Source organism: Molossus molossus, unplaced genomic scaffold (assembly GCF_014108415.1).
Source record: "Molossus molossus isolate mMolMol1 unplaced genomic scaffold, mMolMol1.p scaffold_m16_p_5, whole genome shotgun sequence".
Classification (NCBI taxonomy): Eukaryota; Metazoa; Chordata; class Mammalia; order Chiroptera; family Molossidae; genus Molossus; species Molossus molossus.
This window is the reverse complement of record NW_023425388.1, coordinates 85,949,196-85,971,637: the sequence shown is the minus strand read 5'-3', so window position 1 is coordinate 85,971,637 and position 22,442 is coordinate 85,949,196. Positions and strand designations below refer to the sequence as shown.

Here is a 22,442-nt window from a genome sequence, read left to right as displayed (position 1 = left end):
ATATATAAAGGATTCATCTTTCAAAAAACTACACTTAAATTACATATGCTTTACCTCTATTTTTAAAATGTTTTTAAATTACAAAAAGACTACACAGTTGCAAAAGGGGGAGGGAGACGAAAGGGTCACCTCTGACCCCAGGGTCACCACTAACTAGTTACTGGTATGAATCTTTCCTGATCTTTCACCTTGTTATTTTTATTCACATAAACACTTTCCAAAGTGTTTTTTTTTTTCTTTTCCATAATCAGCCATATTGTTCTTTTTTTTTTTTAACCCCAGAACATATCATATCAGTAAATCAAAATCTTTCCCAACTGTGTTTATACATGAATACATATGCAAGTGTTTACTATTGCCAACAATGCTGTAATAAACAGAGCACATGTGCTCTAAGCTCTACTTTACCTTCACTCTGACCTGCTTGTGTCAGAGCTCCTGTATATGGTGGCTGTTGTGGCTGAACTCCAGGGGGGTGAGCTGCGGAGGAGGATGAAGCAATGCTGTCAGGCGTTCCTGAACGGTCTTCTGCAGGAGCACTGGGTGGCCCTGGAGAGTCATAAAAAGTCAGTTCAGTCATAAAAAGTCAGTTCTTTCTAATGCAAGACCATTCTCAAGCAAGCTCAATTCATAAGTTTGGTTAAAAGAGACTAAAAACTAAAGTACTACAGAATAAGCATAAACACAAATATAGCATTTTACATTTATTGTACATTTTATTTTAAATTGCAAAATGAATCCAAAGCTATAACTGGAAACCCTTTTGCCAAGAACATAAAGTGCTATATTCCTGAGTAGTAACTGCCCTCTGAAAAAAAAAACAAAATTCATTTCTGCAATACCAATATCCTCCACCTATGCAATCTATCTTGTAGATCAACCAAAGGTATCATTTCATTCTTTAATGGATTTGTACTGCCCATAAAGTTCAACCTCTACTTTGGGATTTAAGGATCCAAACACTATTTCTCACAATTCCTCTTCTCGCACACCCCCTTCAGCTAAACTAATCTATTCCCTATTCCCACAATATATGTAATATTTCTTCTGCCTCCATTTATTACTGTTCCCTCCACTGTCCCATTTTCACATATCTAAATAAAACAGTCTTTAAAACTCAGATGTAACTCTACAGTTCTAGTAAGCCTTCTTCACCCATAAGTACTCTTTTCTACTTGTGAACTTCTATAGAGCATACTTTTATTATGACCCTTATCAAATTCTCCCTTGCATTTCTGAGCAGGTCCCATCTTCCCTCTTAAGACCACAAGTTCTTTGGCCAGGATGCTTTGTGATTCTTTTTATCTGCTTCACAAGGCCTAGCTCTCTCTTATCCACAGAGCCACTCAAATTATTCCAAAATCATAAACAAAGCACTAAATGGATAAATTTTACGGAAGTTCCAATACTGTGACAGTCAAAAAAAGACATTTGGAAGACAACTCTTGATATGCTTACTCCTTTATGTTCTCTTTGTTTGGACAATATAGAAGAGTGGTTAAAAGCACAGGTTTTGGAGCCAGACTGCCTACGATCTAATCTCAGTACTGCCACTTGGTAGTTGTATAATTCTGGGCATGTTACTTAATCTCTTTCTGTGTCTCAGTTTCCTCATCTGTACAAAAGAAATACTAATTCCTATTCCATAAGGTTCCTATAAGAATAAGTCAGCAAGTGCTATTAAAAGTGATTATTTAGCAACAGCTTATGAAAGTATTACCACTTATAAAGTTCTACATACCAGCAGACTAATTTCCCTGAGAGCAAACATCTATCCCTTGCACTAGTATATCCCAGAACTTAACACTGTATTAGGCACAGTTAGCAGCTGACAGTCAGGTTTGATGAGAAACTGAACTAGGATAACAGCGATGGTAATAACAAGAGAAACTGATGATGACCAGAGGAAAATGGCTGACTGCTCATATGTACCATCATTTCACTGACATTTATATACATGTAGATAAATTCATATCCACACCCCTCTTGCAAGACATTGTGTTATTATCCTTTAAAAAAATTGTTTTCATTGATTCTTTCTGAGAGAGAGTGAATCATCGATGAGAGAAAACGTCGAATGGCCGCCTCCTACATGCCCCCAATGGGGATCTGGCCCACAACCTGGGCATGCTCCCTGACCGGGAATTGAACCAGTGACCTCTTGGTGCATGGGTTGATGCTCAATCACTGAGCCACACTGGCCAGGCAGTGTATTATTATCCTTAAAGAATTTTTTCTGCCTTATACATAATCTATTAGTTAATGTAGATCATCCTATCTGTAATACTTTATTCCTCCTTCCCATGTCCACATTCACTATTATAGCTGAGTTTTTCACCACATCACACCTGAATAACTACATCAAGTATCCTGACATTTTCAATGTGTACAGTTTTTGCTACATCAACACACAAAGCTACCAAAAAAATGGTCTTCAAATAATGTGACTAGATTAATCATAATATTCTGGTCTGACATATACTATTCTAATAAAAATTTTTAAGCCTGATCTCATATATAGCTATTTACTCCTCTATCTGGCATTTCTTGAAGTCTTAAATATAAAAACTGTAATTAACTCATTTCAAGTGCATTAAAAATGTGTTTTTCAGTTATGTCACTTGTCTGAAGTCTTATTTTGCCAAGAACATAAATCATATACAAACATGTGCCTCTTATTTTCAGAATTTCTCACAATTCTCTCCAGTGAATAATCCCATAGAAGTATCAAAGAAAAAGAAAATTAATAGACTGAATAAATCCTATCTTTCTAGTGTTTTATAATGGCAAAATAAATTGGTCAGATAAACCCTCCCACAGGTAACAACTAAAAGCTTGAACAAAATAGAAGAAAGCAACTATTTAAAGTCACTGGACGTCAACTAAATTGTCTGCAGAAATCAGAAGAGGTTAGCCCCAATGGAACTGCAATGGAAAAGAATTACAAGCCCTGACCACTGCAGCTCCAACAGAAAGCCACACTGTTAACTTCATGGCTGGCCAAACACCTAGAAATTTGAAGAGAAAAAACCTTCAAATTTCTCCCACCAAAGGAGTGAGACCTAAAATATAAGTTCAGTCCCAAACTCCCAGATGACCAGAATTAGGAAGGGGGAGAGAGACACCCAAGAGGATGCAGGAAAAAAGCAGCAGTTAGAGCTGAAAGAACTGAGCAGAGATGTCAGCTGCTATATACTCCATGGGAAGACAGAATGAGTAGTCTGAGTCCATACAAGTTAACTCCCTACCAGAGCAACAGTAACAATAAAATTCTCAAAAGAACCTAAAAGAATCCCAAGTCACTACAACATAATAACCATAATGTCCAGTTTTCAATCAAAAACTATCAAGCATGAAGAAAATAGAAAATTATGCCCATACTCAGGGGAACAAAGGCAGGCAAAAATAACTGACTCCAAATTGGCCCATTTAAATATTTTTCAAGAACTAAAGAAAAATACAACGAATAAAAATAAAATAATCTTAATGAATGTTGAGGTAAGGAATTTCAACAGAAAAAAAATAAACTATTAAAAGAACCAAATGAACTTGAAGAGTTCAATAGAAATTATCCAATCTGAAGAACAGAGAGAAAAAAGAGTGAAAAAAAAAAAAAAAATGAACCTTCCCTGGCCGGTTTGGCTCAGCAGTTAGAGTGTCGGCCTGGGGTCCCGAGAGACCAGGTTCAGTTCCCGCTAACGGCATATACTTCAGTTGCAGTTAGTCCCCGGCCCTGGTTGGGTTGTGCGGGTGACAGCCACTCGATGTGTCCCTTTCACATCGATGTTCGTCTCTCTCTTCCTCCCTTTCCCTTCCACTCTATCTGAACAAAAAAATGGAAAAATGTCTTCGGGTGAGGATAAAAAAAAAAAGAACCTCAGAGACCCATGTATAGAAAGAAGAAGAAAAAAAGTCGAAGAAATGAAGTCATTGCATAGGTATTGTTTTAAGATTTAAAACATTCATTCATATAAAAGCACTTTCTACACTAAAGCAATTTAACCAGAAATGTACATTTGAATTTGAATTTCTCTAATTTCAGATCAGAAGAGACTAAGAACACCAAATATAATTTAATCATGAAACAAATATAAAATATTATTAAATGGTTCAGATTTTTAAAAATAAGATTTATGATTTCTACTTTTGATAAAATTTACCTAAATTAAATAATGCTTATTCTATGAAAAGGGGGGTTCTACTAACTGGGAGAGGGCATAAGAAAGCTTTCTAGGAGCTGGAAATTTACATCTTGATCTATATGTAAAATTTACTGAACCTCAAGATTTGCACACTTCACTATATCCAAATTATCCTTCTATAAGTGAAGGAAAGGGAGGGAAGGAAAGAGAGATCAAATGAAGGATGGGAGGAAGGAACTAACTTACCTGAAACCTGATCATCTGTTAAGCCAAACGCTGACATGACATTTTTACTGATTTCATCTTGGTTTTTTAAAGGATCAAAAGCTGACATACTTGCTGCCATAACCTGAGTAGACTGTTTTCCAGATGAATCAGAAGCAGCAGGCTTTTCTTCCCTACCATCCATAGTATCTATAAGAAGAAAAAAACAAAAACTTGTTTCTATTTTATCTATACTCACTAAGGGCTAACAGAAGATAGGGAAATACAGGATGGGGCAAAAGTAGGCTTACAGTTGTAAGCACATGAAACACAGTTTATTCTTGCATTATTAGTTATACATTACTGTATCATTTTCCATACTAACAACTGTAAAACTACTTTTGCCCCACCCTGTATATATGTGCACATCGTTTGGAATGTTAACAGTATTTCTGAATACAGGATTATAGATCATTCTACTTTCTTCTTTATACTTATTTATATTTTGTTTTTTAAATTAGAAAAGAAGTCAAAAGAAATAAAAGGTAAATAGTACCTTTTTCAAAAAACTATATCAACATCATTCCTTAAAAACTATTAGATCCTTAAAAAACAGAAACAATTTACTTAGGGGGAGGGCAAGATCTATATCCTAATATCTGATACATACTGAACCTTGCTTTATTTTGTAAAAGAATATATTAAGTAAAGTTACAATGATCAATTTTTATGTTATATTTCTACTTGTCCATGGGTCTATTACTAAATTACATGAAAATCCCAAGCTAACCAATACATTAAACACATACTTTTAAACTTGCTAAATCTTTTTCCAAATACTTATTATTTAATTAAATCCTTGCAAATGAAATGATGTTTGCTCAATATGGGAGGGGTGGAAATGTGTGGGAGTATAGATGACATGATGCTGACTATGACTTGATACTTGTTCAAATTAGGTGTGGGTTCATGGGGTTCAATATAGTATTATGTCTACTTTAGTATAGGTTTAAATTTTTCCATAATACAATATTTTTTAAATGGAAATAAAAAAATTTAAGTTTTATGAGCAGGGTAAAATGTAAAACCATGTTTTCCTTCCAAGGATACTAAGGTACTCACTAGTCATTTATACTACTTCATAACAGAAAACAAGTTCAGGAATAACCTACATTTTACAAATAGGAACCTGAGGTCAAAACAAAAAGATATCAAAAACATAACAAAATACACAAGTAAAAACAAGTAAATGAACATCAGTTATAAGATCACCTCTTCAATCAAAAACAAATTTATCTTGTGAAAAAAATTTAAGTACTAAGTGGAATATAAGCACACGTGGGCTTACAGCTCTCATTCATTGCTATCATTCCACCGGTTACACTAATATTTCCTAAATTTCTGAAAGTAAATGCCTACAAACAGCTCTTTAAAATAAATACACCAGCCCTGGCCGGTTTGGTTCAGCGGTTGGAGCGTCGGCCTGTGGTCCAGAGAGACCCTGGGTCGGTTCCCGCTAGGGGCACGCACCTCGGTTGCAGTTTGTCCCCAGCCTTGGTTGGGTCGTGCTGGTGGCAACCACTCAATGTGTCCCTTTCACATCGATGTTTCTCTCTTTCTCTCTCCCTCCCACTCTATCTGAACAAAAAATGGAGAAATGTCCTTGGGTGAGGATTAAATAAATAAATAAATAAATCCACCAGTTATCCATCTTCCTCACCAACTTCCTTCTTCTAATTCCAAGGCTACATCCCAAGAGCATATCATATCAATCTTACAAATTATTACCCCTTACAGTACTACCTTCCACTACCTATGCATCCTCCCACTTATTGCAAACTAAATCCATCAGAAAACATAATATAGGTCCACCCACCTACTGGTTGCTCCATTAGCTGCTAGAGTTACTGTAATAGGTCAATCCAGTATCTAAGGTAGCCTACATATTATCTGCCTCATGGAGAAAACACATGTCCAAGAACCACTGCAGAGGTAGAGCACTGAAAAACATAGGTAGCTGCATATTTCTAGGTTAGGGCAAGCCACATGGTTTTAAGAGTATGACAGATGACTGACAGTTCTGTGGTCCAAACTTTCCATTTCTAATGTAGCTTTTTTGGCTTATTTTATGCTATTTTTCTTGAGAAGATTATTAAATCAGGATTTTTTTTTTTAATAAGTTTTTTTTTCTTTATTGATTGGGGGGACACAGAAACATCAATGAGAGAGAACATCGACTGGCTGCCTCCTGCATGCCCCCCACTGGGGATTTGGCCCACAACCCGGGCATTTGCCCTGACTTGGGAGTCGAACCGGCGAATTCTTGGTTGCATGGATCGACGCTCAACCACTGAGCCACACTGGTCAGGTAATCAGGTTATGTTTTAAGAGCTTACAACCTTAGGAAATTTCATACAAGGAAGGTGGTCAATAGGTAAGTGATCTTAGTAAGTACAGGAGAGGAAACAAAAAATAAATTACAACTATCTCTAAAAATAAAGCACAGAATGTATTATTCAATTCATAAGATAACTCAGATGACAATAACTACAGGATGGCCACACAAAGAAAACAATATATAATATACTTTCCACATGCAGAAAAGAAAACCAATTTTATCATCTTTTAACATAGGTGAGAAGCAAACATGAAAATAAAAAAAAACTGTTAAAGTAGTCAACATAGGGGCAAGAAATAAGTGAGAACAAAAAGGTTGTTTCACCAAAACCAAACGCTTATAATTCTATTGTTTAGAGCAGAATGTAGGCTACAGTACTGGTTACACGTGTTGAATTTTTATCTAAGTTTCAAATTATTCTACAGATGTTAAAATGCCCTGAAATTATATGCAAATGTTGCTGTTTCGGCATCTATAAATTTTTCTGGGGAAATGGTCGTTTTCTTCAGATCCTTGACCTAAACTGGAGCTTTTTGTTTGGAGACACAGTGTTCAAAAAGGCAATTTGCTTTGACCTGAAATATAAAGTTTCACCATAAAGAGGCCAGGAGAATCTCATCACAGTATTTCAGTAAATTTCCAATATGTTCTGAAATATAGAAGTGGAACTAGAAGTTTCTAATCAATCACCAAATATTTATTGAGCATCTACCAGTAACAGTTCCAGGTGGCTGGAGAAAGAGAAGAAAGGGGAAACTCTGGGAAATGCATCTTTATTTAAACTGTAACTAAATTAAAGAAAGGAAACTAAACTCCAAAATTTAAATGGGGCCAAAAAAGAGTATCTCAGAACCTAAATGTCACAAAGGATTACAATGCCATTTTTCCACAAATCATCTTCTATTAAGCCTTTCGTATGCAGTCATCCAAACTCAGAAACAGTTTTATCATGTAAAATTTACATGCAAACACAAAAATTATCTTAAAAAGTTTATTTTTTAAGTGCAACATCTAAGAATATTAAAAGTTGAAGAAAATAGATTTTTAAAGTCTACTTTCAAGTCATAATACATTAATTTCAATCTACATTTTAAAATAGATTTGGTCCCCAAATTATGTCAATTCCAAATTTACTGATAAATCTTGCTTCATCTTAATATAAATAGTACATGTCAACTGTAAAATGGAAAAAATGAATTTTTCTTTGCATATTTTAATGATTGAAAATTGCGTTTAAGATAAACTATACAATACACCATTTGAATATACTAATCTAGAATTATTTTTGCTTGAAACTACTTCACACACCAATTGAAATGAAGTTATTTCAATTTCTATGGTTCATTAATTAGCTACTACATTAAAAAAAGGTTCAAGAGTCAAAGGGGTTTGAAAACTGTCCTATGTCACAAACCCAGGAGTCTAAGACTAGCTGTAAAACAAGCACCCAGAGAGTAATTTTAAAATGGGATGATTGGGCCCTGTCCTCCAGTAGACCTATCATAAGATCTAGGAATTGGTAAAATCAAATCTGCTGGGAATCCTGATGAACAGCCAAGTTTGGGAATACACATATGAATACTAGCACAGAGGCCAGAATAAAAAGATATGACAATGGGAGTGCCATCCTACTCCTACTGAAGTTTTTAAAAATCTGCAAAAAGAAGTAAGAAAAAAAATTTTTTTTAAAGTGGGTTCACAGTCTACCATTTTCAGGAATACTGGTGGAAGGTCCTGGTTCTCCAGGTGGTTCCAAGCTATCCAGTAAGCGATTCACTTTATTTCGAAGTTCTATGAGTTCTCGACGGAGATATTTCACCTGACTTGATTCAAGAGGTCTTGGTTGGCCATTAACTAGAATAAAAGAATTTGCTTAAAATTAGAAAATGTTTTTAAGTATATCAACAGAAAAATATGCACTGAGAAAAGATAAATATAATTTCTTTAAAAAGTACAACAAAATCAAGCAAGATACCTATTGATGTCATTTGAATGGTAACTTTAAGGAAAGAATTCTTTATTGCTAATAATTTACTTTTTGGGGAAAAAAAATATTCATCAGTCTTTGTTGATGCCAGATGTATGGCTTATGATCATACTCTTTAAAAAGGTTTATTAGACTTCAATGACAGTAAAATAAAGCCTACAGAAAACTTTAATATAATTTAATAGAAAGTACATACCTTTAAAAAATCATTTTATTTCACCCTATTCTTTAATATTCTTGAAATAATACAATAAACACCTTATTCTATACATAAATGTTAAAAGGTACATGCCTAATAGGTCTGTTATCCCTCTTGTTTACTTTTGACCTAAAAGTAAAAATTTGAGCTACCCAAAATAACTGACCTAAAAAGTAACCTATTAAAACAAAAATATGCAGAATTCATGAATCCACACCACTGTCCTTAAAAAGTAGTTACAGTTGATCCCTGAACAACACGAACTTGAATTGTGCAGGCCCACTTACACCCAAAACTTTTAAAATAAATATAGTATATACATTTCTTCCTCCTCATGATTTTCTTTTTCCTTTTTTTAAATTGAATTTTTAGGGAGAGAAGAAGTGAAATGGAGAGAGAGGGAGAAACACAGATGAGAGAGAACATCGATTGGCCACCTCCTGCATAACACCCAGAGGATCAGGTCCACAACCTGGGCATGTGTCCTGACTGGGAATCAAACCGGCAATCTCTTGGTGCATGGGTCAACACTCAACCACTGAGCCACACCGTCTGGACGATGATTTTCTTAATAACATTTCCTTTTCTCTAGATCACTTTACTGAAAGAATACAGTATATAATACATATCATATATAAAATGTGTTAATCAACTATTTGTGTTAACTGTGAGGCTTCCAGGCAAGAATAGGATATTAGTAAAGGTTTTGGGGAATCCAGTTATATGCAGATTTTTGACTGTGTGTATGTGTGGGGGTGGGGGTTGATGCTCCTAACCGCAGCATTGTTCAAGTCAACTGTACTTCCAAAAGTAGTATGTTAGCAACAAAAAGGCAGAGATTATTCAATAATCATGTTGTTGTTGTTTTAAATGAAGGCAACATTACTTCATTTAATTACCCATCTTGTCCAAATGACTTTCAGCTGACTTAAAAAAAATCCTTTATTCAGCCACAAAGACTGTCACCACTGAGATTTTTAAGAAAGAGAGAAAGAGAGAAAGAGAGGGAGGGAGGAGGGGGAAGGAAGGAAGGGAGGGAGGGAGGGAGGAAGGGAGGAAGGAGAAAAAATGTGACACAAGGCCCTGAATACAAACCTCAAGATCTCAAGATCGGGATTCAAAAATTACACAAAAATGCTTTATGCATTGCTGGTATACATCTATACAAATTCCTAAGGCACCATATTAGAAAAGGAAATCTATTTGAAAATAAAGTTTCAGAGAGATATTTTGTTAAATATATTTCAAACATCAGAACTACTAACATAAGCTTTTAGAACATGACCCACCTGTATTTTACATACACCCTATATAGTTATGAGGAAATTCAGTATCACCTCCTAACTATATTAATTATTGGCTTACTGGGTTATGGGTTTTTCTCTAATATCTGAAAAAGAGAAAAGCAGCTAGTAACTGGCCTGGTACTGTAAGGCAGGAATTAGTGTTGCTAGAAGGTGGCCTGGCACTCATAGGCAGGCTGTAGTGTTCTCTTGCTAACCATGAACAACTTCAAAGAACACCAACCATCAGAACAAATCACTCTGTTACTGTGATCCAGACAAAAACAAAGCCAGTCCATAATCATGTGAGAACTCAGACAAAAACAAGAACATTGACCAAAACACACAAAAAAACAAACATCACTGGCTCATATGAGTGACTGCTACTATTTTAACCATTGCAGCTTTAGCCTCAATTAATTCTCCCTGCCTCTGGTTAAGGTTCAGTAACATGCCCAATTACAGGACCACCCCTACCACTTCCTGATAACATCCAGTCTAAAGCAAAGCCCCACTTCCTTTAACCTTATCCAAAATCACCTAACACAAGCACAAGACCTATGAATAATCCCTTCTAACACACTTTTACTGAGACAGCCCATTATTCTCCAGGGTGTTCATTTTGTGTAAGTTATGTCCCTTTTCATTTCTAATATTGCTTATTCATCCCTTTTTTTTCTTAATTAATCTTAATAGAGGTTTAAGTCAATTAATTCCCTGACTTCTAGTTTATCTCTGCTCTTTATTATTTTCTTCTAAGTTATTTGGGCTTACTTGGTCCTTTTTGTATTTAAGACTATACATATAAAATTAATGCAAATACACCCAACTTTGTTCAGCTACAGCTGTGGTCCTGGTGGTCTTTGGCTGAAGTGCATTAATTTATCTTACCAGAACTTTTAACTAGCCTATATATCCCTAATATGACCTATGATCTGAAGTCATCTACTTAGTAGTTTTTGGAACACTATGTGTTATAAACTACCCAATTAAAAGCTTAAATTTTTTATTCTATAATTATGTATTTTTATTAGTGTAAGTATAACTTTATGACTTTAATGAATTATTTAAAACACACAAAAAGATAAACTCATTAAATACACATCTTCATTAAATCTTAACATTTTTTCATCTTTGTTCCTGATCATTAAGAAATAAAACAATACAGACACAATTAAATCTCCCTAGCTAGGTCTCCTCAAAATCCATCTCTCTGCTTCATGATTTAAATTGAAATTTTATATTTTTTTCTGTAACAATCTTACCTCATTAGATTGATAACATTATCTTTTTGTTATGAGTACTTCAGTTACATTTTTTTTCTTTATTGATTTTAGAGAGAGAAAAAGGGAGAGGGAGAGATAGAAACATTGATAAGAGAGAACACTGACTGGCTGCCTCCTGTATGCCCACCCCTGGGGATTAGGCCCACAACCTGGGCATGTGCCCTCAGGGGAATCGAATCGGTGACCTCCTGGTGCATGGGTCAATGCTCAACCACTGGCTGGGTGGTTGGAGCATGAATCGGTGACCTCCTGGTGCATGGGTCAATGCTCAACCACTGGCTGGGTGGTTGGAGCATCAGCCCGTGGTCCAGAGAGACCCAGGTTCGGTTCCCGCTAAGGGCATGTACCTCAGTTGCAGTTTGTCCCTGGCCCTGGTTGGGGTTGTGTAGAAGGCAGCCACTCGATGTGTCCCTTTCATATCCGTTGATGTTTCTTGCTTCCTCTCTCTCCCTCCCACTATCTAAACAAAAATGTAAAAATGTCCTCGGGTGAGGATTAAAAAAAAAACAAAAAAAAACTTCCTTTCTATTCCTAGTTTGCTATGACTTTTTAACATGATTGGGGTATGAATGCTTTTTCTTTCAGAGAAGATAGTTCAGTTTTTCCCCTTTAACCTGTTATATGGAAAGTGGTATTAATAGATTTTATTTAAACCAATCTTGTACTCCAACGATTAAAAATCTTGGCAATGATCTAGTTTAATATTCACTGCTGAATTTATGATTATTTAGTATTTTGTATCTATGTTTGTTAGACTAGTCTACATTTTCCTTGGGTGGTTTTCATGTTAATGTTATATTAAGATCATAAAATGAGTTTCCCCCTCTGCCTATTCTCTAGAATCGTTTGTATAACTTGAGACCATCTGTTCCTTAAATATTTAGTAGAATAATTGGTTTGATTTCTTCAATGTTGCTATTTTCGAAATACTTATATATTAAATTCACTTAGGAAACTGTCCATGTCATCTGAGTTTTCAAATTGAAAGTTATTCACAATAGTCATAATATAGATCTTTTTTAAAGTTCAGCTATATTTTAGTTATGCCCCTTTTACTTCTAATACTGCTTATTTGTGCCTTTTTTCCTTAACTAATCATACTAGAGATTTGCTAACTGTATATTCCCAAAACTGTTGACCCTATCGATTCCCTGATTTCTAGTTTATTTCTGTTCTTTATTACTTTCTTCCAAGTAGCTTGGGCTTACTTGGTCCTTTAGTATTTAAGGCTATAAAGATCCTTTTAAGTTAGCTTTAGCATACTCTAAACACTTGTTATGTAGAAGTCATCACTTATTTCTAATTCCCACTGTGATTTCTTCTTTGACTTATTTTAAAATCATTTTTTTTATCTTCAAAAGTATGGAAATTCGGGTTATCATTTTTGTCTTAACGATTTCTAATGAGGCCAGAGAATATGATCTGATATTTAGTGATATTTATTGAAAAACCAAGTATATGGTCAACTTTTATAAATGTCCATATATTTAAAAAATCTATTAACTTTCCTGATAGATGAACAAGATCAACATTGTATCTGTTTTGTTCAAATTTTCTCTATCCTTACTAATTTTGAACCTACCTGATCTATCAGTTTCTGAGAGAAGAATATAAAAAGCAAATTTCTGACCACGCACAAGATCTCAAGTCTCCAAAGTCAGTTGGGCATTTCTTTTACAGGGAGCAGGGAACAAAGGCTAGAAGAAAACTGGTTATGGGGAAATGGAATAAAAGAGTGGAGGGGACAATATTCACACTGCAGATTAGAGAATGTTTTATACAGAAGTCAGTCTATTTTCAGGAGTGGTGGATAAAAAGGGGTTGTATGCTGGCTCAGTATGAGGGTGGGTCAAAGTTTAGGGGGCTGGAGAGAGGAGAAAGATCTATAAAAGTTTGGTGTTTTGTCCACAATGGTCAGTGAGTACAATAGGTTCAGCTAATCATGTATCAGGCAAAAAGAATGGGAATATGAAGGCTCTGTGTCTGACCTTGTCATAAATAAGGGGGCATCCATGAGTCATAACTAAATCACATGGGGAAGGTGGTTTCTTGCTATAACCCCTTTCAGGGACACAAAGGGGTGGGGAGACTTCTTTAACTGATGGTTTCCAGAATCTCAGGTTTCAGGTTCAAGTTCAATATTCTCAGAATGCATGGAAATCTCTCTACCAATTTAATCAGAGGCTGAAGAGGTACAGTAATAAGAAAACATGGATTCTCAGGTGAGCCCTCACCTAGCGCCCAGCTTTTTCTTCCCAGGGTGAAGAGGCACCTAGCAGCAGGGCCTGCCACAGAAAACAGGCAACCATGAAGCTGGTAACACCAAGGCCAGACAGGGCCACTGTCGACAGACTTAGGATACTTGAGCAGATGAGGAATTTTAAACATGACTACTTTCTATTAATCATATTATGATTATAGTTATACATATATAATTAAGCCTTAATAATTCAAAAGCTGAAAACTTATTTAATTCTGAGTCTTTAAAAAAAAAAAGCTAGACAGTGTTTAATAAAAATACAATGAATAAAATAGTAAATTTATTAGAAAGTATACCACTTACCAAATAATGTCAGTTTCAGTATTCGACTACACTGAATTGCAAAGGAAAGGTCAGAACTATCAAAAATTGTTATAAGATCTCCATCTGGACAAAAAAAAAGAAAAAAGAAATGAGTTTCAGATTTGCATCAGTAGTAAACTAGAATTTACATTAAATTAAAATCTAAAACCCAGACTGCCCAGCATAATTAGAATCTCCCATAAAAACCTTAAACAAACATTAAGAGATCTAGAAAAAAATGTATTTGTTCAAAAAAAATATTAAATCAATTTTGCTTATTACTTTTATGACAAGGTATTTACCTTAATAATAGCCAAAACATAGCTAACATTAATGCATTAAGTCATCTTTTACTAGTCACCAGGAGATGCATGGTAACAATATCACAAATTACTGGTTCAGATTAACATCTTTCCATTCCAGAAAACTTAAATATATTTATCAAAAGTTAAAGTAATATTCTCAAGGTTCAAATTTTAATTCTAAGTACAGTAAAACATCACTGACACAAATGGCAGGGAAGCCACATATGACAGTAACTAAGTGTTGCAAAAGATTTTTGCAGAATTACCCTGATGAATGGGTAGACACTAGAGTCTTTCAGGTCCCTGACCATTTTAAGACGAAAATTATCAATTCACCCAAAAAATTCACATACACCAGATTCTGAAATCCCCTAGATCCCAAGGATAAAAAATACAATAATTAGCATATCAATTGCCTGTTTCAAAAGCTTTCAAAGGACTAGGGGAAAAAATGTTCTCTAGAGAGAACAAGAACAGAAAAGCAGCCAAAGGCAAGGAGTTGGTCAGGGGCCTGTGCAGGGTATCTTCATAGACACAGTTGAACTGGACAGGGAACGTTGTCCTTGGGAAGTTGACAGGCTGCTCTCCTACACCAATTGAAACACTGACTGGGCCATGACAAAGAATTTTATCATTGCAGTTTAGTTCTTTATAATGAGACTCAGTTCTTATAACAAACATATCTAATATTCAACTTCAAGGATTCTATACATAAACACATTTTAAAGAAAATATAGTATATATGTAAAAGAAGGAAACTTTGCTAAATTCCACAACAGAAACAAATTATCTCTGATGGCAAAAACTTTACCTAAGCCAGCAGAACACAAACCTGTACAATTCAAAACACTTAAAAAATACCATGAAAAACAAAATTATATGGTAACTAGATATAGAAGACAAAGTTTCAACAATGAGGGGTCCACAAACTACAAATGGCTAAATCTGTTTAGAGACTGTAAACTAAAAAATGGTTCTTACAGTTTTAAAAGATTTTAAAGAAAAGATGATGAGACAGAGGGATTACGTGATAACGCTAAAATATTTATCTGATCCTTTAAAGAAAAGCTGGCTGACCCTGACCTAAACAAAAATAAGGGAGTTACGAGAAAGCCAGACAAATAGTTTAAGGGCCAAGGTAACAAGGATGAGACTTCTCAGTTGCTGTTGGAGCTGTGGCTCAGACTGAAAACAACAACAATCAGAAAAGGCGAAGTAGTAAAGAGTAATAAACGCAGTAGTGGCCAGCTGGAGAAGGGTCTACTCGTGCGTATTTTGAGGATAATTGGAAAGAATGGAGCATGATGAAAGGTGTAAGGGACCACTGTTAGAAGAGCAAGCCCTTACCAAGGTAGCTGAGAATGGGCTCTCTTCACCTGAATCTTCAGAGCTCTGTGTTAGGGTAGGCTCTCAAATAAAATCCTTGTGCAACTTGAAAGAAAGTATCACTTCAGCTGGGAGTGATGATCTAGAAAGCTTCCAGCTTGAGATAAGTGTTTTTTTAAAAGAAATGGCATATCCATATTCTGTACTCATGTCAGGAGATAGTAAAGATTGTTTTAAAAAGAAGGATGATTGCTTGAAACTTCTATTATTTTTAAGTACAGAGCTTCAAGCTTTACAGATATTACAGAACAAGAGACATAAAAATTCTCAATTAAATAAAAATAGTGAAATTTATTAGGAAGTTCAAGCTATCTGTGATACCCTTGTTCCCAAGTCAACAACTTCTGACATTCCACTTATGTTAAACCAAGTGGAGTCAAAGGTGAAAGATATTCTCTCAAAAGTCCAGAAAAATCATGTAGGAAAACCACTGCTAAAAATGGGTTTAAATCTGAAACAGGCAGAACACTGGAAAGAATCAATGATGCTCTTTACTCTGAATATGAGTGCCGCTGACGGATGTTGATCAAGCGAATGGATGTAACAGTGCAGACCAAAGGGATGGTCTGATGGAGCAAAGGTGAAAACAGATGACATAGCAAGAATTTATCAGCCTAAGTGTTATGCTTTGTCACCCAAAACAACAATTACATTGGCACATTTACTTGTTACTCGTGAAGATCTATCCAAGATCATTAAGACAAGTAGTGGCACTAGTCCGGAGAACACTGCATCTGCCGTTAATAAGGTGCTGATGGGAAGGGTGCTTGAAGAAGGAGGACGGCCAAACGAAATCGAACCACCACCCCCTGAAATGCCACCTTGGCAAAAGAGACAAGACGGCGGAAGGGGTGGTCAGGGTGGCAGTAGAGAAGGTGGTGGTAGAGGTGGTGGTGGGGGTGGAAGAGGTGGCTGGGGAGGGAATGGGGGAGGGTGGGGAGAAAGTGGAGGAGGTGGTCAAGGGGGAAGTTTCCAGGGCAGGGGAGACTATGCCGAAAGAGGGGTCTTTGGGGGAAGAAGGCTATGGGGGAAGCGGTTATGGAGATCCATATGGAGGAGGTGGTGGTGGATATAGAAGATATTAAAAATTACAAAATTAGATAGCAATGCTTTCAAAAATTTAAAACAAAATGTTAAAAAAATTGTTTAAGATATGCCAAGTTTGAGGTAAAAGCAAAGCATCTCAAGTAGTAAAGTAAAATTTATAACTGGTAAAATGAAAGCACATATCTGAAAATCAAAGAGGTGAAAGTCAGTGTATTATAAGTAGATGAGATTACTAGGGAAAAGAATAGGAAAAAAATTGCTCTCCATTATTGTTCCTTATCATGGGTGGCTCTCAAAATTTAGTTTGGGGTACCGTCAGAGCATACATTATAAAAAAAGGAGAATTACACCTGTAGCTTAGCTAATCATCAGTGATTTAGACTTAGTGTAAGTTGAGTCTAACTTCCACAGTGTAAGTTGTTGGAAAGTGGCTGTCCAACCAGACATTTCCCAACCCACTGACACCCTGGTCTGGCAGACGTGACATGAGCAGAAATGATATACACCACCTCCAGGCCTAGAGTACAATCACCCATGTGATCCTCTACACTCTATCTTCATCCATCTGCCAATGCTAAAGGTGAGCTTGTAAACCATTTGTTGAAGACAGAACTGCTGTCCACCTGGGTCCCTGAATGATATTCTTGAGTGTTAAACCACTGAGATTTACAAATTTCTATTATAACAGCTGTCATTACTTTAAACCATACACAAAGAAGAAGCTATTAATAAAAAGAAGAAAACTGGGACAGCACAATGTCAGAGATGTTAAGGAAAAAGAGTACTTAATACAGGGTGGTATGGATAGCAGTGCTAAGTATTGAGATCAAAGTGAAACAGACTAGAAATAAATTCAGTGGTAAGAAAAATACTGGTAACCACCTAAAAGCACAATTTCAGTAGAGATGTTAACGAAGAAAACAGGTTTAAAGAAAAGCAAATAAAGATAGTCTACCGCTATGATTCCACTGTGTTGGATGAAACATTTATTATGTTAAAACCCATCTCCATAAAAATAGTTTCATGGTCAAAGGAGTCTGGAAATACTGCATGCTAAAAACTGACAACATACATTAACATAAATTCCTGCAATAAAGAAACACATTTGTTTTTGTTTAAACAAGCTTTCCCATGGAATCCTTTTTCATTCAATACCTACTGATACGCCTTTCACTTTGGGAAATATGAGTGAATTGCTTGGTTTTAAAAGCAAAAAGGAATCCAGAATTGCATAGGCAGAAGAGAAAAAGGAACGCTTGTAAAAATATGTGACAGTGTTCTATCACTTAAAACCCCTTCTAGTAGTAATATCCCTTAGCTATTTTTAACTTATATAAGAATAACTAACTACATAAACATCCCATTAAATAAAAGAAGTGGGCACTCAAATTACCATGAAAAGGAATGGAATTTTTATTCTGAGATAGTTCAATGAAATATTGGCAAAAGAACACATACAATATTTACCTTGTTAAAACTAACTTTAGAAACACTCTTACCTTCATCTTTATACTTTATTATAACTTCATCATTACTCAGAAGTTTTCCTCTGAAAACTCGTTGCATCATTAGAACTAATTCATCATAAGTAATATCTTCATTATGAATCGGAATTCGTCGAATATCCTCCCCAAGTTGAGCTTTGATGATTAGCTTCCCACTTAGGTCCAACTGTCCATTCATGGTGGACTCCAGGATGTTAGATGTATACAATTCTAGAGAAAGACTGATAAAATGGTTTTGATGACTAAACAGCTATAAAACATATCTTAAAAGTTGAAAAGCAAAGCTATTACTGGAATCTAAGAAATTCTAACCATCAAATAAGATCCACTGTTCCAATGTTACCATATTCATGTTAAAATGGTCTGGAGATAACTTTATTTTATTATGTGCACAAGAAAAGTTTCATTGTTTTGTCTATTATTATTTCATCCACATTTTAAACTGCTTATTTGACATTACCATTTAGATTTCGATTTAACATGTCTAAAAACAAACTCCTAGTCTTCCCCCCAAAATCTGCTTCTCCTACAGTCTTCGCCCTCTCAGTTAGTGACAATTCCTGAGTGTATGTGTGTATATGTATACACACACACACACACACACACTCTCTCTTCTCTTTTGTTCACACTTTACACCCACCAAATTGCTAAGAAATCTAAAATCTACTTATCACTTACTTACCTTTAAAATATCTCTGGAATCCAATCACTTCACTGCCTTCACTTCTAATCAGCTTGATCCAAGCTATCATCATCTTTTGCCTGAATTATTGCAAAAGAATTCAAACTGGTCTGCCTGCTTTTTACCTTTGCCCACTTTTGATCTAGTCCCAAAACACTAGGCCTACCTTTCACTGAGCATTTCTCTAGCATCAACTCCTTCCTCCTCCTGCCCCAAGTAAATGATCTCAGAATGTTTAAAGTATCCTATTATCTCCTACCAGCTACATTCTAGTTTCAACTTCATGCTTTACTACTGATGGTTTTGTTTCTCTCCTTAAATTTGTTATTTCATTAACAAATGAAATGGTTTATGTAGTTCTCTACAATTATCGTATGTGTGAGAAAGAGAAAGCAACCTACCTGCCCCCCCAACACATCTGAACCCTTAAAAAATTTGAAGTATTCATGAATCCTAATTCATTTCATGAATGCTACATATAAATGCCCTATGCCCTTCCAACTATTCCTTAAATGAATGTCTCTAGACTTCCCTACCATCCTTTAAACAGATTAAAATGCAACATTAAATACTGAATCTAACACTCTAAGGTCAGTTTATAACAAAATGGATTGTATCCCACGATTTGGATGCTGTGCTTATTGTAATGTAAAATAAGAATACAGTTAGTTTTTTGCAAACTCTCACAATAGACTTCTCACGATGACTGTGATTAACCAGAACTTCTATACAACCTCTTCCCCAAATCTTTAGCCAAATCTGACCTCTTCATTCAGGAAAAATTTACCAGAATACCTATGTGCCAAGCTTAGCTCCGAAGTATGATTACTTCAACAAGATGGTAAGAATTCCACCTTGTTTGCCTTGCAGCCTGAGAGTAATAAAGAACTTTAGTAAAACAACATTACCTTCTACTACCTACAGGTTGTATAAATCAGCAATAGCATAGTTAAGGCCCATGGCTTAACTTCAGCAAGATGGTACTATCTATTCTCGGCAGCAACTAAAATAGAACCTGAAATAAAATAGAACCTACTGGTAAAGACTTGTTTTTGTCCCCTAAACAAAAGATGAATGAGAAATAATAAAGTGCTAATAAAGGAACTGGGAGAAGAAAGCTGTACATGCAGGTCAGCTCCTCAGTTAGACAGTCCCAGTCTACCTTCTTTATATAGCTACAAGTGACCCTCAAAACAGATATACTCCTAATTAAAAGAAATTTCCAACATCAGATATTATGTATGTCCTTTTCATTGTGGGGGGATTCTTGCTCGCCAATGCAATATAGAATTGTACATTGGAAATCTATATAACTTTATAAACCAATGTCACCCCAATAAATTAAATTAAAATAAATAGACCAGGCCTTCAGATCAAAGCAATTTGCTCTACTTCCTCTGTTTAACAGTAGTCTACCCTTGCCTTCTCAGTTAATAGACATACCACTATTTCACCCTAGTTTTTATTTATAGTTTATTTGCTCTGGTATGTATATCCTTTTGTTTGTGGGGGGATTCATGCTCACCAATGTATCTAAAAATGAGTCTCTTTCCCTTTGTATCTGTCATGTTTGCCTGCAAATTCACTTATTCCTTGGTGTTCCCCATGGACTGTAAACTTCCAGTGGCCAGGAACCAGGGCTTCTTTCCAAAGATTGTCCCCAGTTTATGCAGTCATCTCCTTCAGGCATGCACAAATATCACAAAACTAAGGGTACGACAGAATTTTCCCTTTCAGAGGAAATCTCATCCCCACATTTTGTGTGTAACAGTATAATTTAGGTCCTCTTTTCCTCTAACTTCAGTCACAAGGTAGACAGAGGCTGGTAAGAACTAGGATTGCCCGCCCTGGCCAGTTTGGCTCAGCGGTTAGAGCGTCGGCCTGCGGTCTGGAGAGACCCGGGTTCGGTTCCCACTAAGGGCATGTACCTTGGTTGCAGTTTGTCCCCGGCCCTGGTTGGTCGTGCGGGTGGCAGCCACTCGATGTGTCCCTTTCACATCGATGTTTCCCTCTCTCTCTCTTCCTCTCTCTCCCTCCCACTCTGTCTGTACAAAAAATGGAAAAATGTCCTCGGGTGAGGATAAAAAAAAAAAAAAAAAAGAACTAGGATTGCCCAGGATTGCTGGTGGAATCCTTACAGCATTTCCTCCCCCAACACGCATTGTCTTTGCCCCACTCCTCTTAAACCCAGAAATGACACAGTCACTAACTTACGAAACCTTCCAAGAGGAACACTGTTCTCAGCACGAGAGAATAAAGTGACATGCCCAAGAACATATCAGAAGACTGGCTCTTGAACCGGATCTAGGTTCAGTAGCCAAACCTCCAGCTCCACGAACCCTAGGGGTTGGGCTCTCCTGCTCAGGTTCAGAGGGGCGTGATTAAGCCCGTCCAGAGGGTAGCGATTTCCTTTAAGAAATTCTAAGCAAAATCAACCTTTGATTATTCCAAAGAATCCAAGGAGCCTCCATTTCTGCCTGATCAGAGGCAATGTAGCAAGATGGTCAAGATTCCCACGACTTATTTCTGGAAGCCTCATTTTCATCATATGCAAAACGGTAACGTCCAAATTTGAAAGGATCCTCATGATTAAATGAGATCCTACATCTAAAACACTTTGTACAGTGCCTATTAAACTACACTCTTAAGAGTTGGCTATCATCCTCACTACAAAACTGGGCTGGGCCTTCAGAGGGCGCCTGATTCAGCACTGACACAGGCAAGGAAACAGGTTCCTCGTACATGACCCCAACCAACTTGCTCCCTTAGGCGCCATTCTCCACCCATCTCACCCTTCCAAGAAGCCCCTCTGGCGGTTAGGCGCTCGACCACCACAAGCCTCCCACATCACCTCTGCTCTCCCTGGGCAGTCCGACCCTTCTGAGCCAGGCGGAACCCCCCACAGCCCCAAGACCCGCCTCCCTTCCACTGCGGACCCCTCCCCCCCGCGTCTTCCCCTCCCCCCCGCGAGGCCCCACCCGGCCGCTCCACTCTCGACTCCCACCTCCTCCCGAAGGCCCCTCCGGCCCCCCTGCCCGACGCCTGCGGGTTCGAACGAGCCCCTCGCCCAGCGCTTCCGCGTCCCCTGCCCGCTTTGTCCCAGAGAGAGGCCGCACCCCCGTCTCCAGCGGCCATACCGTCTTGCCGAGGCCGTGCTGCCCCCTCTTCGCGGGTCTCCGCTGACCCGACCGGTGCAAGGCCGCCGGGGTCTGGGGCGTCGTGGCCGCGGTCACGGTCCACTCCGCTGCCCTTCGCAGCCGCCGCACCTCGCTCGTAGGATCGCGCGGACCCCGGCCAATCGCACGGACCCACCAACCCTAGCGAGAGCTCAGGCCCAGTACGTGGCAGGTGGGGGAAGAAGAGGGGCGGGAGCAAGAAAAAAAAAATCTGTCCTTTCGCCCCGCCTCACAGCCAGCGGGCCAATCCAGAACGCATGCGCAGCGGCAGGGGCGCGG

General features: G+C 37.2%; 1 protein-coding gene and 1 pseudogene across 4 annotated transcripts in view; one reads left to right on the top strand and one right to left on the bottom strand.

The window, feature by feature from the left end:
- Positions 1–22,418, bottom strand: part of TFG (trafficking from ER to golgi regulator) — a 34,947-nt gene extending 12,529 nt beyond the window's left edge. For 2 of the 4 annotated variants that reach the window (XM_036243414.1, XM_036243415.1), the window contains exons 1-6: positions 22,125–22,327; positions 18,300–18,526; positions 14,063–14,146; positions 8,452–8,598; positions 4,389–4,556; positions 409–549 (exon numbers count right to left, since the gene is read on the bottom strand). In XM_036243414.1, the coding sequence (XP_036099307.1) occupies positions 409–549; positions 4,389–4,556; positions 8,452–8,598; positions 14,063–14,146; positions 18,300–18,483 (724 nt within the window). In that variant the 5' untranslated portion in view covers positions 18,484–18,526; positions 22,125–22,327. Of the gene's footprint in view, positions 1–408; positions 550–4,388; positions 4,557–8,451; positions 8,599–14,062; positions 14,147–18,299; positions 18,527–22,124 lie in introns of all 4 variants that reach the window. The other 2 variants (XM_036243413.1, XM_036243416.1) reach the window with 2 other exon arrangements.
- LOC118617577 lies at positions 15,662–16,838 on the top strand (annotated as a pseudogene).
- Positions 22,419–22,442: the final 24 nt, after the last annotated feature.